Source organism: Pongo pygmaeus, chromosome 9, assembly GCF_028885625.2.
Source record: "Pongo pygmaeus isolate AG05252 chromosome 9, NHGRI_mPonPyg2-v2.0_pri, whole genome shotgun sequence".
NCBI classification, from domain to species: domain Eukaryota; kingdom Metazoa; phylum Chordata; class Mammalia; order Primates; family Hominidae; genus Pongo; species Pongo pygmaeus.
Window position 1 is genome coordinate 7,867,501 of NC_072382.2, and position 17,827 is coordinate 7,885,327.

The following is a 17,827-nucleotide window of genomic DNA, read 5'->3' on the forward strand; positions in this document are numbered from 1 at the left end:
ACAGATTAGGTACATTAGAAATCCTCTGAACAAGTATCTAACAGAAGGACCAGGAATAGAGGAGGCAGCAGAGGAAGTAAGAGGAGTACCAGTATCACCATGCAATGCCAGGCCGGGCGCTGTGGTTCACACCTGTAATACCAACACTTTGAGAGGCTGAGGCGGGTGGGCCACTTGAGGTCAGGAGTTCAAGACCAGCCTGGCCAACATGGGGAAACTCTGTCTCTACCAAAAATACAAAAAACAATCAGCCAGGCATGGTGGCAGGCACCTGTAATCCCAGCTACTCGGAAGGGTGAGGCAGGAGGATCACTTGAACCCGGGAGGCGGAGGTTGCAGCCAGCCAAGATCATACCACTGCACTCCAGCCTGGGCAATAGAGCAAGACTCTGTCTCAAACAAAACAAAAACAAGCAACAAAAAAAAACCATGCAGTGCCAAAACAAGCTCTGAAAGAGCTTTGCCTGTTTGACACCTGTTTGCCTCACTTCAAGTGGTCTCTCACATTTGGCCAGACCCTGACCCCCAAACCCCAACCTGGGCCATCAGATCTCTGGTCATATTTTTATACACAAGTTCTATTCATATTTCCTTTCATTTCTCTAATATTCTTCAAGTTTCTTAATTCCTGTGCAGAAAGAGGGAGGATATACCTCTATCCAAACTGAGATCCAAATTGGGTATCATACACAAATGGTATTTTTTCCAGTCAATTAAAGAAGAGGTATCTTTGAAGAAAGTAGTCATTGGCTGCTCCCAAGTTGACAATATCAGAGGCAGACCCAAAGGTCCATATAGAAATATGTGTAGTTGCTAAAGAAAACTGCCAAATTTTAGTATCTTATGACTATGTATTCACTTGTATAAAAAACAAACATAACACTGACCTGGTTTACACTCCCATAAGTGTGCTATGCAGTTACTTTTTTTTTTTTTTTTGAGATGGAGTCTTGCTCTGTCGCCCAGGCTGGAGTGCAATGGCGCCATCTCAGCTCACTGCAACTTCCACCTCCCAGGTTCAAGTGATTCTCCTGCCTCAGCCTCCCAAGTAGCTGGGATTACAGGTGCATGCCACTATGCCTGGCTAATTTTTGTATTTTTAGTAGAGACGGGGTTTCACCATGTTGGCCAGGATGGTCTCGATCTCTTGACCTCGTGATCTGCCCACCTCGGCCTCCCAAAGTGCTGGGATTACAGGTGTGAGCCACCATGCCCAGCCTATGCAGTTACATATTAAGCCTTTTCCACACTGAAGACAGATGTGAGGCACCAGAGATAGATCCACTAGGATCCCCAGAAATTTATTCTGGGTTTAATAAGTGTGAGCTACAGATATAATATTAAGACAGTTTATTTATTCATCCAGTTCACATGATCATAGATTTGAAAGGCACCACAGGTTAACATTGTTTTAAGTTCTAAGTTCTTGGGGTACAAAGACAAATATCCAGATAATACCTGTCCTCAAGTTTATCATATTTACAGCATGGGAGACAGACATAAAAGCCAGTAAGCTGTAATACAATGTGATACATGCTAGAAGTATATACAAGAGAATATTTTCTAGGAAGTATTTGAGTATACTCAGAATGAGAAGGAAACTTCCTCTGATCGTCTCCAAACCTATTATCTAAAACAAAGGAAGGCATGCCCCTGAAATGGTTTCTATCTCTGAACTTCCAATTCCCACTCTCACCCTATCTGTAACCCAGGGTTTCTTAACCTCTGCACTAGTGACACTTTGGGCCAGATAATTCTTCACTGCGGTGGGCAGTCCTGTGCACTATGGGATGTTTAGCAGCATCCCTGGCCTCTAGCCACCAAATGCCAGTAGCACCCTTCCTCACATTACCGCCTCCATGACAATAAAAAACGTCTCCAGACATTGTCAAATGTCCTTTAAGGACAAAATTACACCATTAAGAACCACTGCTTAACCTTTCTTGTCCCCTGAACCAAGGCCAGAGACCAGAATGTGTACTTTCCTTTATCTTTCATTCGTTTTCATCCTCTTTCTTATGGGGTAAACACAAGGTATTGTGAAGATTAAAATTCCTACCCAGTGGGCACTGAGGCATTATGGAAAGGCTTTATACCCATAAATGAAGTCTCCCTCACAAATCTCAGAAGGCATTAACACATGAACTAAGGCTGACTCACTGTTTAGGGCAAAGGGATTTTTAAGATGCAAACTCAGGGCCAGGCGCGGTGACTCACACCTGTAATCCCAGCACTTTGGGAGGCTGAGGTGGGCGGATCATGAGGTCAGGAGATTGAGACCATCCTGGCTAACATGGTGAAACCCCATCTCTACTAAAAATACAAAAAATTAGCTGGGCGTAGTGGCGGGCGCCTGTAGTCCCAGCTACTAGGGAGGCTGAGCCAGGAGAATGGCGTGAATCCAGGAGGCAGAGCTTACAGTGAGCCGAGATTGCGCCACTGCACTCCAGCCTGGGCGACAGAGCCAAACTCCATCTCAAAAAAAAAAAAAAAAAAAAAAGATGCAAACTCAGAATAAGAGGGGAGTGTTTGAGGAGCCAAGATGTGCAGTTGTCTTATAATTGGGTTGTTTAAATCATTTATGTGTAATATGAATATAGCTATAGTTGGGTTTAAATCCATCATCTTATCTCTTTTCCATTTGTTGCTTGTATTCGTTGTTTCCTTTTTCCTCTTTTCTATTTTTGGATTAGAAATTGTTTTTTACATTTTAAAAAGTGTTTTCTCTCTCTCCCCACCCCCCTTTTTTAAGAGACAGGGTCTCATTCTGTTGCTCAGACTGGAGTGCAATGATGTGATCACAGCTCACTGCAGCCTCAAATTCCTGTGCTCAAGCGAGCCTCTCTGCATCAGCCTCCAAGGTAGTTGGGACTACAGGTGAGAGCCACCATGCCTGCCAGGAATTTTTTATAATTCCATTTTATCTCCTTTTTAAATTATTAGTTATAACTGTTGCATTAAACTAGGGATTGCCAGGCTTTATTAGTATACAACTTTAACTTATCACAGTCTACCTTCAAATGATATTATAACAATTCATATATAGTCTAAGAATCCAACAATATACTTCCACTTCTCTCCTCTTGGCCTTTGTGCTATTGTCACACGTTTTACCTCCATAGATGTTATAAACCTTATACATTATATTTTTGCAGATCCATGATCAATGAACTCTAAGCATAAGAAATATGAAGAGTATAGGCTGGGCACAGTAGCTCATGCCTGTAGTCCCAGCACTTTGGGAGGCCAAGGAGGGCGGATCACTTGAGGTCAGGAGTTCGAGACCAGCCTGGCCAACATGGCGAAACCCCGTCTCTATTAAAAATACAAAAACTAGCTGGCCGTGGTGGTGGGCACCTGTAGTCCCAGCTACTCGGGAGGCTGAAATGGCAGAGATAGAAATCATTTCAGGGGCCTGATTGATTGAACTCAGGAGGCAGAGGTTGCAGTAAGCTGAGATCACACCACTGCACTCCAGCCTGGGCAACAGAGTGAGACTCCGTCTCAAAAAAAAGAAATATGAAGAATATAGAAAATGATAGCAAGACATGTCACACACACACACATGCAAAATTAGCCAGGTATGGTGGTGTACACCTGTAGTCCTAGCCACTCAGGAGGCTGAAGTGGGAAGGTCACACGAGCTTAGGAGTTCAAGGCTGTAGTGAGCTAAGATCAAGCCACTGCACTCCAGCCTGGGAAACAGCAAGACCTTGTCTCTACATAAATGAATAAAGCCTCAGTGAACTGCGGGATAACTTTAGGTGGCCTAATTCAGGAATGTGTAATTGGAGTCCTGAAGGGAGGGACTTCAAGACTTGTTTTCTAAAGATTTTTTTTTTTTTTTTTCTGGTAAGGTACTTGTGAAAGGAAAATTAAAACTCAAGACCCCAAATCACTATGCCAAAAGGAAATAATTTAGCTGAAAGCTGAGTCATCCAAGAAGCTGCCTCTCCTTTTGTTCCTAAGCAGATAGCTACAGATAAAGGGTTAAATACCTCTACAGGTAGCTACTCTTATGTTCACCTTCTATTATATAAAGGGCCAATTTACTGAGCACAAGACAAATACATAATTGACTATTCCCCTACTTGCTCCTTTTCTCTTGTAACATATGGATTAAATAATGTGATCATCCCTCCCTCGTTCCCCTCCAGCCTGCGTTTCCCCTTTAAATACTGAAGACCTCAAAACCATCTTTAGAGAAAGGCACAGACCTGTCTCCCAGGAACATCCTTAACCTTGGCAAAATAAACTTCTAAACTGATTGAGACCTGTCTTGGATGCTTTTTGGTTTATATACTCAAGAAGGATATTTTGTGTTTTTAAAAGGACAAAAGTATTTTGTATCTACCCACATAGCCACCACTTGCAGTGCTCTTCCTTTTTTGGGTAGATTCAGAATTCCGTCTGGCAACATTTTTCTTCTACCTAAAAGATTTCTGTTAACATTTCTTATAATCCAGGTCTTCTGGTGATAAATTCTTTCACCTTTTCTATGTCTGAAAAATTATTCATTTTGCCTTTTTTCTCTCAGTACTTTATAAAGATGTTACCCCACTTTCTTCTAGCTAACACTGTTTCCAGTGAGAAATCTGCCATAATTATTTTGTTCCTCTATACATAATGTGTCTTATCTCCAGCTGCTTTTAAGATTTTTTATTACTGGCTTCAAATACTTTGATTATGATGTGACTTGGTATAATTTTCTTCATATTTCTTACACTTAGGGTTCATTGATCATGAATCTGCAGGTTTATAGTTTTCATTAAATTTGGAAACTCGGGGGTGAGACCCTGTCTCTACAAAAAATAAAAATAAAAAAATTAGCCAGGCATGATGGTGCATGCCTGTAGTCCCAGCTACTCAGGAGAGGCTGAGGTAGGAGGATTGCTTAACCCCAGAAGTTCGAGGTTGCAGTAAGCTATGATCGCACCACTGCACTTTAGCCTGGGCAACAGAGCGAGACCCCTTTAAAAAAATAGTTATTTCTCTGAATTTACACTCACACATCTTCTATCTGATGCTAAAAACTTTGGTTCCTAACATTGTTAACATAATTATTTATCATAAGTATGCATACAATAATTCCAATATAAAATACCAATATTATTACTAACAATCATGCCACTGAATAAATTTTAAGAGGTCTTTGGACTTCCATTTCATCCTTAGAGTATATCCTGCTAAGAACGTATAGTCAAAACACCATGTTCTAAAGTTTGTTGAATTAATTCTTCTTGTTACATGGATTATAATTTTAACATAATATACAGGTAAGCTTATTACCTTTTATGTTGAGGAATATTTGGATTGGATATGAAATTCTAGGTTGGTAATGATTTTATTTCAAGACATTAACACTATTAGTCTAACACCTTCTGTTGGTGTGGGGAAGTCAACTGTTAATTTGTTTATCTTTTAAAGATGATTTGTCCTCCTGACTGACTTTAAGATTTTTCTGTTTTTCATCTCTTTAGGTGTAGAAATCTTTTTTATTTATACTGCTTGATTATTCTGTTCTTAAATCTGTCTCAGCCATCCTGGCTAACACGGTGAAACCCCATCTCTACTAAAAATACAAAAAATTAGCTGGGTGTGGTGGCAGGCGCCTGTAGTCCCAGCTACTTGGCAGGCTGAGGCAGGAGAATGGCGTGAACCCGGGAGGCGGAGCTTGCAGTGAGCCCAGATCGCACCACTGCACTCCAGCCTGGGCAACAGAGCGAGACTCCATCACACACACACACACATACACACACACATCTGTCTCAGTTGTTTCAGCCATTAACTCTTTAAATATTGTTTCTGCCCCATTTTCTCTTCTCTCTTCTTTTTTTGGACATCAATTAAATATACATTAGACAGTTTTACTCTTTACTCTGTTAACCCCTCTCTTCTGTATTTTCCATGACTTGTCTCTCTTTGCTTTATTTTTGCTAAGTTCTTGCTATCTTTAGCTTTTAGTTTACAAATTCACTTAAATTGTACTTAATCTGCTGTTAAACCTGTGTACTGAATTTTATTCAACATTGGTTATTATATTTCTTGATTCTACCATTTCTGTTTTGTTCTTGTTAAAAGTTATTTCATATTTTACAGTTTCAGTTTTCTAGTAAAATTTTCAAACTTTGCTTTCATTTTCATAAACTTAGTAAGCATAATTTTTCATTTTTTTAAACAGGTCTCACGTCACCCAGGCTGAAGGGCAGTGGCACGATCATGGCTCACTGCAGTCTTGACCTCCTGTGCTCAAGCAATCTTCCCACTTCAGCTTCCTGAGTAGGTGGGACCACAGGCATGCACCACGCATGCTCAGGTAACTTGTATAGAGATGGGGGGTCTTACTGTGTTTCCCAGGCTGATCTCGAACTTGCAGGCTCAAGCGATCCTCCTGCCTCAGCCTCCCAAAGTGCTGAGATTACAGGTGTGAACCACCACACCCAGCTAAGCATAACTTTTTAAAGTCAACATCTGATATCACCAGTATCTGGAGTCCCAGTGGGTGTTTCCGTGACTTTATTTTTGCTAGCTCTTGTTCATATTATCTTGTCCTTTCTTACACCTGGTTATTTGTGACTGTGCATGTGTATGTGCATATGCACCATGGGACACTGTTATTTGAAAAAGTGTTAAATAATTGGGAGCATAGGATGCAGTTATTTTCCTCTAGAAATTTTTGTTTGCTTCTATAAGACATCTAGAACTAACAAATCTAAAATCATCCTAATCCAGTTTCAAAGTTTAAGATTTTCTGGCGTGCCTAGATGACCAAAAATCATGTACAGTCCATGTGAAGAGTGATTTATTTCAGGTTCACCTTACTCCTTAAAATATAGCCTTCTAGTTATCCCTTGCCCAAGGCAAGAGTTGTTTTTAGCAGCGCTCCCAAGCTCAGCAGGTCCTGGATTCTTTGGCCTTTTTGTCCTGCATAGATTTGGAAGTATTAATACATCTTAGCCTCTCAACTGCTTGCTCTAATTGGCAAACTACTCCAGGGCAAAAGCATCCCCCAATGCTAGGCTCAGCTCTCTGTAATTCAAACCTCTCCTAAATCATGGCACAGAAACTCCTCCTCTTCACTAGCTCTTTGATGCTTTTATGATTTTTTTGTTTGTTTGTTTGTTTTTTGAGATGGAATTTCGCTCTTGTTGCCCAGGCTGGAGTGCAATGGCACGATCTCGGCTCACCGCAACCACTGCCTCCCAGGTTCAAGAGATTCTCCTGTCTCAGCCTCCTGAGTAGCTGGGATTACAGGCATGCACCACCATGCCTGGTTAATTTTGTATTTTTAGTAGAGATAGGGTTTCTCCATGTTGGTCAGGCTGGTCTCAAACTCCTGACCTCAGGTGATCCACCCACCTTGGCCTCCCAAAGTGCTGGGCTTACAGGCATGAGCCACCACACCCAGCCTGCTTTTATGATGTTTTAATATTTCATCCAGCCTTTGCCTTCAGTGAGAAGGTTGGTCTAAATTATCAAGTTTGCCACTTTCAGAAAGTAAAATCTCACCAGAATTTTCATAGCTAGCTCTCTCTCTTTTTATTTTATTTTATTTTTATTTATTATTTTTTTTTGAGACGGAGTCTCGCTCTGTCGCCCAGGCTGGAGTGCAGTGGTGTGATCTCGGCTCACTGCAGGCTCCGCCCCCCAGGGTTCACGCCATTCTCCTGCCTCAGCCTCCCGAGTAGCTGGGACTACAGGTGCCTGCCACCTCGCCCGGCTAATTTTTTGTATTTTTAGTAGAGACGGGATTTCACCGTGTCAGCCAGGATGGTCTCGATCTCCTGACCTCGTGATCCGCCCACCTCGGCCTCCCAAAGTGCTGGGATTACAGGCATGAGCCACCACGCCCGGCCAGCTCTCTCTCTTTTTTAAAACACCACCTCCTTAGAGGCTTCACTGACCATATTTAAAATAATGTCTCCATCATTCTCTATTACTTTGTTCTATTTATCTCCACTGCACTTATCACTACCTAATATCTATCTGTTAAATTTTCCCCAAGAGGACAGACAATTTGTCTTATTCCTTCTAGACGATGGAATGAGGAGGAAGAAGAAACTTATTTATTTTATACTGTTCTGTACTATCTAGATATAAAGAAAAAGCATGTTTTAAAATAGAAAATGTCCAAACATAGTCTTCATCACTATCCTGCTCCCTCCTCCTCCCTAAAAGATACTACGGTATCTTTTGATATCTGATACGCAACATCACATAACTGACATCTATCATACCATGCCTCTTCTGTTCTCTTTTTTGTTTTGAGACAGAGTCTTGCTCTGTCACCCAGGCTGGAATGCAGTGACGTGATATCAGCTCACTGCAACCTCTGCCTCCCAGGTTCAAGTAATTCTCCTGTCTCAGTCTCCCAAGTAGCTGGGACTACAGTCATGCGCCACCACACCCGGCTAATTTTTGTATGTTTAATAGAGACAGGGTTTTGCCATGTTGGCGATGCTGGTCTCAAACTCCTGACCTCAAGTGCTCCGCCAGCTTTGGCCTCCCAAAGTGCTGGGATTACAGGCGTGAGCCACCGCGTCTGGCCTGTTCTCATTGTTTATACTTTTCTATAACTTCATTTACTCCTACAGCTTCAATCATATGACAATAACAATTATTAATATTATTGAGTACTCATTATATGCTAGGAGCTTCACATGGAGTATTATACTTAATTCTAAAACAAGCAAACAAACCTCAAAAGAACAGAAAACCAATTTTTGCAAAGGAAACTAAATCTATGAGATAAGTATCATCCTCATTTTAAAGCAGAGGAAGTAAAGGCATAGGTTGGTTAAGTAAGTTGCCTACAGTCCCACAGCTAATTAGTAGTGAATCCAACATTTACACTCCTGTGCCATGCTCTAAACACAGCACTACACAACTCTTACCTATGGAGGAAACGGAGACTCTAAAATTCTCTATCTCTAAATCTGACCACTTCCAAGTTCCAGACCAAATTCCTATATAGCTCCTTACTATGTTCAAAGGATGTCCTGAGGCACCATAAACTCAACATGTTTAATGTCAAACTCATCTTCTTTATCCCCTAAATCTGCTATTAATGTTTTTTTATCTTGCTGAAAGTATCATTATTCTGTCAGTTATTCATGGAAATATTTTTAAATAGCTTGAGATACAATTCACATACAATTCACTCATTTTAAATGTGTAACAAAATGGATTTTAGAATATTCAAAGAGTTGTGCAATCACCACCACCATCAATTTTAGAACATTTTCATTACTCTGAAAAGAAGCCCCTCCAGGCCGAGCACAGTGGCTCATGCCTGTAATCCCAGCACTTTGGGAGGCCGAGGCTGGTGGATCGCTGGAGTCCAGGAGTTTGAGACCAGCCTGGGCAACATGGTGAAACTCTGTCTCTACCAAAAATGCAAAAATTAGCTGGGCATGGTGGCATGTGCCTGTGGTCTCTAGGAGGCTGAGGTGGGAGGATGGTTTGAGTCCAGGAAGCAGAGGTTGCAGTGAGCTGAGATTGTGTCACCGCACTCCAGCCTGGGCAACAGAGCCAGACCTTGTCTCCAAAAAAAAAAAAAAAGCCCCTCCATCAACTTTCTGTCTCTCTGTATTTGCCTATTCTAGACATAGAAATCTGACATCAACTTTACATCAACTTTAGACATTTCCTGCCCTGAATCTCTCCCTACCTTAATAATGAACTGGTGACCATATTTTGTTGATTAATTCAGGTGATAAGTCTGGCCTTTCCATGCCTACCACACTTTAGATTCAAGCACTCATTATTATTGTTATCTTTTTTCTTTTTTTTTTTCTGAGGCAGAGTCTTGCTCTGTCACCCAGGCTGGAGTGCAGTGTCGTGTTCTTGGCTCACTGCAGCCTCCACCTCCCAGGTTCAAGTGATTCTCCTGCCTCAGCCTCCCAAGTAGATGGGACTACAGACATAACACCACCACGCCTGGCTAATTTTTTTTTTTTTGAGACGGAATCTCACTCTGCTGCCCATGCTGGAGTGCAGTGGCCGCGATCTCGGCTCACTGCAACCTTTGCCTCCCGGGTTCAAGTGATTATCCTGCCTCAGCCTCCTGAGTAGCTGGGATTACAGGTGCCTGCCACCATCCCCAGCTAATTTTTGTATTTACTGAGATGGGGTTTCACCATGTTGGCCAGGCTGGTCTCCAACTCCTGACCTTGTGATCCATCCTCCTCAGCCTCCCAAAGTGCTGGGATTACAGGTGTGAGTCACCATGCCCGGCCTAACAGCCTAATTTTTGTATTTTTAGTAGAAACAGGGTTTCACCATATTGGCCAGGCTGGTCTCAAACCCCTGACCTCAAGTGATCCGCCCACCTTGGCCTGCCAAAGTGCTGGGATTACAGGTGTAAGCCACTGCGCCCAGCCGTCAAGCACTCATTATTTTTAATCCAGTTCACTTACTTATTTACTTAGTATTACTAACGTCTGTCTCCCATCCATGATCTCTAATGCTGCTAAAGACTTCTCCCAAAAATATTCAATGGTTTCTTACGATACAGAGAATAAAGTTCACAATCCTTAATATGGCACTCAAGATCTACCATATTCAACTCCAGACTACTTTTCTAGCCCCATCTCTTCCTCGTGCACCATTCATTTCATGCTTCAGTCATATTGGATTGTATGAAAAATGCATGGTATGTGTCACATTTTACAGTTTTCAGTTCCCTGGCAAAATTTTCAAGCTTGGCTTTCACATTAGATTATATGTTTTTATACAAATCATACATATTTGTAGATGCAGAATTCACATACTAAAGGCTTTCCTAAAACTGGGATATAAAAACCCATTTCAAAGATAATTGGATAGAACTTTTCATCAAAAGGATATGGAAACTGAAGAAATCCTGTTAAGCTGGTTGGAAGAAACCTTTGGGCTGGGGCACAGTGCAGCTGCTGGAGTCAGTATCAGTTCTCCCAACAAGTCCATGCCAGCCACGTCTTCAGGGATGAAAAGCATTACTGGATGTCCTAGCACAGGGTGAATTCTGCTGCAGTGTGATTCAATTGTACCAAAATTTGGTCTACTGTCAGAAAACAGACAAGTCAAATTTAACGTTTTTTCCTCTTAAGAAATTATTTAAAAGAGCATTCAAAACTATTTTTATAACCTCTAGCATATGTACAACCATACAACCTGCTATATCAGTTTTGTTGGAATAAATAACTTATGTCTCACTCAGGGAAGCACAGCAATGGAAGTAGTAGAAAAACTGGCATTTCAGAGATATCATGGCTCCTGCTTTTGCTGCCACTAATGGATGCTTCTTAGTTTCTCTTTTTAAAAAAACATTTTAGACCAAGCATGGTGGCTCACGCCTGTAATCCCAGCACTTTGGGAGGCTGAGGCGGGTGGATCACTTGAGGTCAGGAGTTCAAGACCAACCTGGCCAACATGGTGAAACTCCATCTCTACTAAAGATACAATAGCTGTGCGTGATGGTGCATGCCTGTAATCCCAGCTATTCAGGAGGCTGAGGCAGGAGAATCACTTGAACCTGGGAAGCAGAGGTTGCAGTGAGCTGATATTGCGCCACTGCACTCCAGCCTGAGTGACAGAATGAGACTTTGTCTTGAAAAATAATTACTATTATTTTATTCTATTAGAGATGGGGTCTCACTATGTTTACTAGGCTGGTCTCAAACTCCTGGCCTCAAGCAATCTTTCTGCCTTGGCCTCCCAAAGTGCTGGGACTACAGGTGTGAGACATCATGACCAGCCTGTTTCTTATTCTCAAGTATATTTCCTCCACTAAAATTAATCTTTGGTTTTGAGCAAATTTCCAAATTCATTCAAAGGTCAGCATTGTGTGAGGGGGCCCATGAATCACAGATAGCCTAAAACTGGCCCCATGATACTTATAAGTCTGCTCTCGCACATGCTACACCTTACACTGAAGAGGTCTGAGGTTGCTGTTTGATAGTAACAATGAGAAAAAATCAGGCCATCTTTCTCTCCTAGAAAGAATCTAGTAAAATTTTGTTACTTTCCAATAGCTCTTTTCTAAACAGAAAGAAAATAGTAACCTGAGAAAGCTGATTAAGAATGAATGAATTAATTAATAGAGAGGAAATATTAATGAACCTTTTCCTTTCTCTCTAATCAGGTCATCCAAGGAAACACATCTACAAAAATTGGCTCAAAGGCTTAAACTTGTGTCAGTACAACTATGATGATGAGCTGCTACCTGTAAGGATTGTTTATTATTAGAGGATCACTAAAGAAAGATATGGGGTGGGGAAATTATTACCTGTATATTAAATGACAAAAATGTTCTCATCTGAGGTGTAATTTTGGGTGAGAATAAGAAAACAGACTAAGAACCACGGGCAGTCTCTTTAAGCCTTAAGAGACTTTGACTACTAGTGTTGCCTCTGGGCACATAAATAGAGGCAGAAACTAATGAATAAAGACTAAATTAGGGCTGGACACATTGGCTCACATCTGTAATCCCAGCTCTTTGAAAGGCCGAGGCAGGAGGATTGCTTGAGTCCAGGAGTTTGAGACCAGCCTAGGCAACACCCTCATCTCTACAAAAGAATTTTTTTTTAAATTAGCAGTATATGGGCTGGGCACAGTGGCTCACACCTGTAATCTCAGCACTTTGGGAGACCAAGGCAGGTGGATCATGAGGTCAGGAGATCGAGACCATCCTGGCCAACATGGTGAAACCCCATTTCTACTAAAAATACAAAAAAATTAGCCGGGCCTGGTGGCGTGCGCCTGTAGTCCCAGCTACTCAGGAGGCTGAGGCAGGAGAATCACTTGAACCCGGGAGGTGGAGGTTGCAGTGAGCTGAGATCTGCACTCCAGCCTGGGCAACAGAGCGAGACTCTGTCTCAAAAAAAAAAAAAAAATTAGCAGCGTATGGTAGTATATTTCTGTGGTCCTAGCTACTAGCTATTCAGGAGGCTGAGGTGGGAAAATGACTTGAGCCCAGGAGTTCGAGGCTGCAGTGAGCTATGATGGCATCTGGGTTGAACAGAGTGAGACCCTGTCTCAAAAAAAGAAAAAATAAATTAAGTGGATTTAAGCATATGTTAGGTCTTTTCTTGATATAATTCATTTTCACTTTGGATTCTGTGGTAGTTAAATGGCACAGGAAGGCAAGACAGAAAGGCTCTGTGTGTTCCATATTGTTTACCACCTCCTCCATGGATTTTTTACATTTTTTATTTATTTATTTATTTTTGAGACAGAGTCTTGCTCTGTCGCTGGAGTGCAGTGGCGTGATCTCTGCTCACTGCAACCTCCGCCTCCTGGGTTCAAGTGATTCTCATGCTTTGGCCTCCCAAGTAGCTGGGATTACAGGCATGTGCTACCACGCCCAGCTAATTTTTGTATTTTTAGCAGAGATGGGGTTTTGCCATGTTGGCCAGGCTGGTCTCGAACTCTTGATCTCAAGTGATCCATCCACTTCAGCCTCCCAAAGTGCTGGGATTACAGGCATGAGCCACTGCGCCTGGCCAGATTTACTTTCTTGGAGTCTGAAGAAGATGGAGATAGGCAGAGAGATGATTTCCAAACCTATGCAAAATGCTGATGCACAAAAAATAATGTATGATGAATTCCTTTGTATTCATACTATCTCTCTAGCCAAGCATTCAAGTAAAGTTTTAAATTCATAGTCTTCTCTTCTTATGCCTAAATGGGATTGGAACTAGCAGGGTCTGTTTTGTTTCATTTACAGAAGAAAATAAGGCCTGGAGAGAAGAAGGCACATGTCTTCAGGTCATTTAGAATAGATTCAAATACATAAATAACTTAAAATAGCAGTTTTCAACATAAAAAAAGTTTTACTTCTGCTTTTCTTATAGAGAAGCTGACACCTGGCACTTACAAATGACAAGTGAGACAATTTCCAATTTCTACCCACAATCATACTCGAGAGGAGAGTAAAACACGCAGAGGGACAACAAGGCTTTACGCCTTCACCTCACATAATGCTGAGAGTCGACCACAAGAGCAATTCCATTCCCAAGGTTCAAAGTGGGTTCATTCTCTACCCTGCAAAGCAAAGCAAAGCTAAGCCATCTCTCAAAGATTCTAAAATCAATCTCTGTTTAACACAAATTTTGGCCCATGACTACTACCACCCCAGCGATTACTGGAATTCAGTAACTAATTAACCAGGGGGAAAATGGCAATCTTTAAGTTTACCCCCTCTAGAGACAGGGATGAATCTACTAAAATAACAAAATGTGGGGGTGTCGGAAAATTAGTTTCAAGGTGACTTTGGGTCAAGATATCAAACTGTGAATCTTTTGGAAATAGGACAATAATAGCTGAGAAAAACTGCAGAGCCATAGCATCATCTTAAGCCATAGACCTAAGAACTTACCCAAAGATCTCTGTGGAGAGGATTCCATTTACCTTTACACTGAAATGAAATCTAACCTGCAAAACAATAAATTAAGTGTGAGATTTAACATGAGCCAAGATACAGATTAAAAACTTCCATATCTAATCCCTAAAGGAAAAGAATAAGTTTAAAAATTTTTTAAATTAACATTATTTTTAATTTATAAACTATAACTGTATACATTGATAGGGTACAGTGTGGTGTTTTGATATATGTATACAATGTGGAATGATTAAATCAAGTAGATTAACATCTATCACATAACTTACTAGCATTTTTTGTGGTGAGACATATGAAATTTACTCTCAGCTATTTTGAAATATATAATACATTATTATTGACTATAGTCACCCCCCTGTGAAATAAGATTCTAAAAACTTATTCCTCCTGTCTAACTGAAACTTTGTACCCTTTAACTAACAACTCCCTATTTCCTTCCTTAACCCACTCCCAGCCTCTAGTAACCACCATTCTATTCTCTACTATGAATTTGACTTTTTCAGATTCCACATATAAGTGAAATCATACAGTATTTGTTTTTCTGTTGATAAAGAAAATGTGGTATATACACAATGGAATACAGTTAGTTTTGTTTTTTTTTTTTTTGTTTGTTTTTTTTTTTTTTTGAGACAGGGTCTTGCTCTGTTGCCCAGCCTGGAGTGCATTGGTGTGATCTTGGTCTCCCAGGCTCAAGTGATCCTCCCACCTCAGCCTCCTGAGTAGCTTGGGACCACAGGCATGTGCCACTACACCCAGCTACTTTTTGCATTTTTTTGTAGAGACAGGGTTTCACCATATTGCCCAGGCTGGTGTTGAACTCCCACGGCCAAGTGATCCTCCTGCCTCAGCCTCCCAAAGTGCTAGGATATAGGAATGAGCCACCATACCCAGCCTAGTCAGCCTTTAAAAAGAAGGAAATCCTATCATTTGCGACATGGATGAACCTAGAGGAACAAGACTTTCTTTTTTTTTTTTTGAGACGGAGTTTCAGTCTGTCACCCAGGCTGGAGGGCAGAGTGCAATGGCGCAATCTTGGCTCACTGCAACCTCTGCCTCCCAGGTTCAAGCAATTCTCCTGCCTCAGCCTCCCGAGTAGCTGGGACTACAGGCGTGCGCCACTGTGCCCAGCTAATATTTGTATTTTTAGTAGAGATGGGGGTTTCGCCATGTTGGCCAGGCTGGTCTTGAACTCCTGACCACCTAAGTGAGTGATCCACCCACCTCGGCTTCCCAAAGTGCTGGGATTACAAGCGTGAGCCACTGTGCTCAGCCAGGAAAAAGACATTCTTTTTTTTTTTTTTTTTGAAATGGAGTCTCACTCTGTCACCCAGCCTGGAGTGCAGAGGCAAAATCTCGGCTCACTGCAACCTCCACCTCCCAGGTTCAAGCAATTCTCCTGCCTCAGCCTCCTGAGTAGCTGGGACTACAGGCACGCACCACCATGCCCAGCTAATATTTGTATTTTTTTTTTTTTGGAGACAGAGTCTTGCTCTGTCACCCATGCTGGAGTGCAATGGCACAATCTCAGCTCACTGCAACCTCCGCCTCCCAGGTTCAAGTGATTCTCCTGCCTCAGCCTCCTGAGTAGTTGGGATTACAGGTGTGTACCACCATGCCTGGCTAATTTTTGTATTTTTAGTAGAGACGGGGTTTTACCATGTTGGCCAGGCTGGTCTCAAACTCCTGACCTCAGGTGATCTGCCCACCTCTGCCTCCCAAAGTGCCGGGATTACAGGCGTGAGACACTGTGCCCAGCCAATATTTGTATTTTTAGTAGAGACAAGGTTTCACCATGTTGGCCAGGATGGTCTCAATCTCCTGACCTCGTGATCCACCCACCTCAGCCTCCCAAAGTGCTAGGATACAGGCGTGAGCCACTGTGCCCGGCCGAAAAATACATTCTTTATCACTTGTATTTTCCCTAAACATACTTAATACTTGCCTGTGTTTAAATTCTAAATCTTAAATATATTGAGACCTATATCACAGTTCCAGGTTGTCACAAATTATCAGAAATCATCCCTGCCCCTTTGCCATTCTGTCAACCCCTACCCCTTAACCTTTTTTTTTTTTTTTTTTTTTTTTTTGAGACAGAGTCACTTTGTCACCTAAGCTGGAGTGCAATGGTGCAAACACGGTTCACTGCAGCCTCAACCTCCTCCTGGGTTCAAGTGATTCTCCTGCCTCAGCCCCTCAAGTAGCTGGGACCACAGGCACATGGAACCACACCCGACTAATTTTTGTATTTTTAGTAGAGACAGAGTTTCACCATCTTGCCCAGGCTGGTCTGCAACTCCTGAGCTCAAGCAATCCGCCCAAGTCAGCCTTCCAAAGTGCTGGGATTACAGGTGTGAGCCAACACGCCCAGCCCCTTCACCTCCTTTTTAAAGGAACTATCCATTTTTATTTCTATTATTTTCATATGTGGAACATTCCATGCCTTTTTCTTTGCTTTTTCTTCCTCTTCCCCATCTGATTTTTATATCCTCTCCAGTGTACCTCACTGTTCTAATTATTTTCTCCCTTCACCTGTATTTTTCTTTCTGTGTAACATAAGGTAAGAAGTGACTCTAGAACCAGACTGCCTGAGTTCAAATCCTGCTCTCCAAGTTATTTACTCTCTGTACTATAGTTTTCTCAGCTACAAAATGCGGATGATGATGATAAAACTCACTTCACAGGGGGTGTTTTAAGAGTTAAGTGAGCGAGTGCACAAAGAGCACTTAGAATAGTGACTGAAACAATAGGCAAAAAGTAGGAAGATGGCAGAAGGGGGATGTCATAGATATGCTTAACTGTGTTTATCTTTATAAACATATCTAACTACAGATAATAAAAAATTTAGCTCTCTAATATTCAAAATATTCTATCAAAATTTCTTGGCCAGGCATGATGGCTCACGCCTGTAACCCCAGCATTTTGGGAGTCCGAGATAGGTGGATCACTTGAGGCTAGGAGTTCAAGATCAGCTTGGCCAACATGACGAAACCCCATCTCTACTAAAAATACAAAAATTAGCCAGGTGTGGTGGTGCACACCTGTAATCCCAGCTACTCAGGGAGCTGAGGCAGGAGAATCACTTGAACCTCGGAGGTGGAGGCTGCAGTGAGCCGAGATCAAGTCACTGCACTCCAACATGGGTGACAGAGCAAAACCCTGTCTCAGGAAAAAAAAAAAAAAAATCCTTATTTGTTCTTATAGTCACTTTAGAAAGGGAGATAAACAGCAAGGTTTATTATCTAGGTTTAACAAAAAACAAAGCACAGAGGAGGGAAGAGGTATTTAAAGTGATACAATAAAGCAATAAAAAAAGTGAAAATAACCCAAAACAAAGATCTCTCTATCCAGAGGTTTCTCAGCTATAACACATAATCAACATTAAGATTGCCTTGGCTGGGTGTGGTGACTCAGGCCTGTAATCCCAGCACTTTGGGAGGCTGAGGTGTG

General features: G+C 41.8%; 1 protein-coding gene and 1 long non-coding RNA gene across 13 annotated transcripts in view; one reads left to right on the forward strand and one right to left on the reverse strand.

Annotated features, from left to right (window-relative positions):
• The window catches only part of LOC129009063 (uncharacterized), a 56,366-nt gene that overhangs the window by 29,829 nt on the left and 8,710 nt on the right, over positions 1-17,827 (forward strand). For 2 of the 3 annotated variants that reach the window (XR_008492616.2, XR_008492615.2), the window contains exons 2-3: positions 6,182-6,316; positions 12,125-12,207. This is a non-coding gene — a long non-coding RNA (uncharacterized LOC129009063). Of the gene's footprint in view, positions 1-2,530; positions 2,878-6,181; positions 6,317-12,124; positions 12,208-17,827 lie in introns of those variants that run through there. The other variant, XR_010127679.1, reaches the window with a different exon arrangement.
• Positions 1-17,827, reverse strand: part of TOP6BL (TOP6B like initiator of meiotic double strand breaks) — a 99,634-nt gene that overhangs the window by 29,701 nt on the left and 52,106 nt on the right. For 9 of the 10 annotated variants that reach the window (XM_063671676.1, XM_063671677.1, XM_063671674.1 and 6 more), the window contains 4 exons: positions 14,360-14,415; positions 13,954-14,025; positions 10,845-11,044; positions 654-800 (listed from right to left, as the gene is read on the reverse strand). In XM_063671676.1, the coding sequence (XP_063527746.1) occupies positions 654-800; positions 10,845-11,044; positions 13,954-14,025; positions 14,360-14,415 (475 nt within the window). The remainder of the gene's footprint in view (positions 1-653; positions 801-10,844; positions 11,045-13,953; positions 14,026-14,359; positions 14,416-17,827) is intronic. The other variant, XM_063671675.1, reaches the window with a different exon arrangement.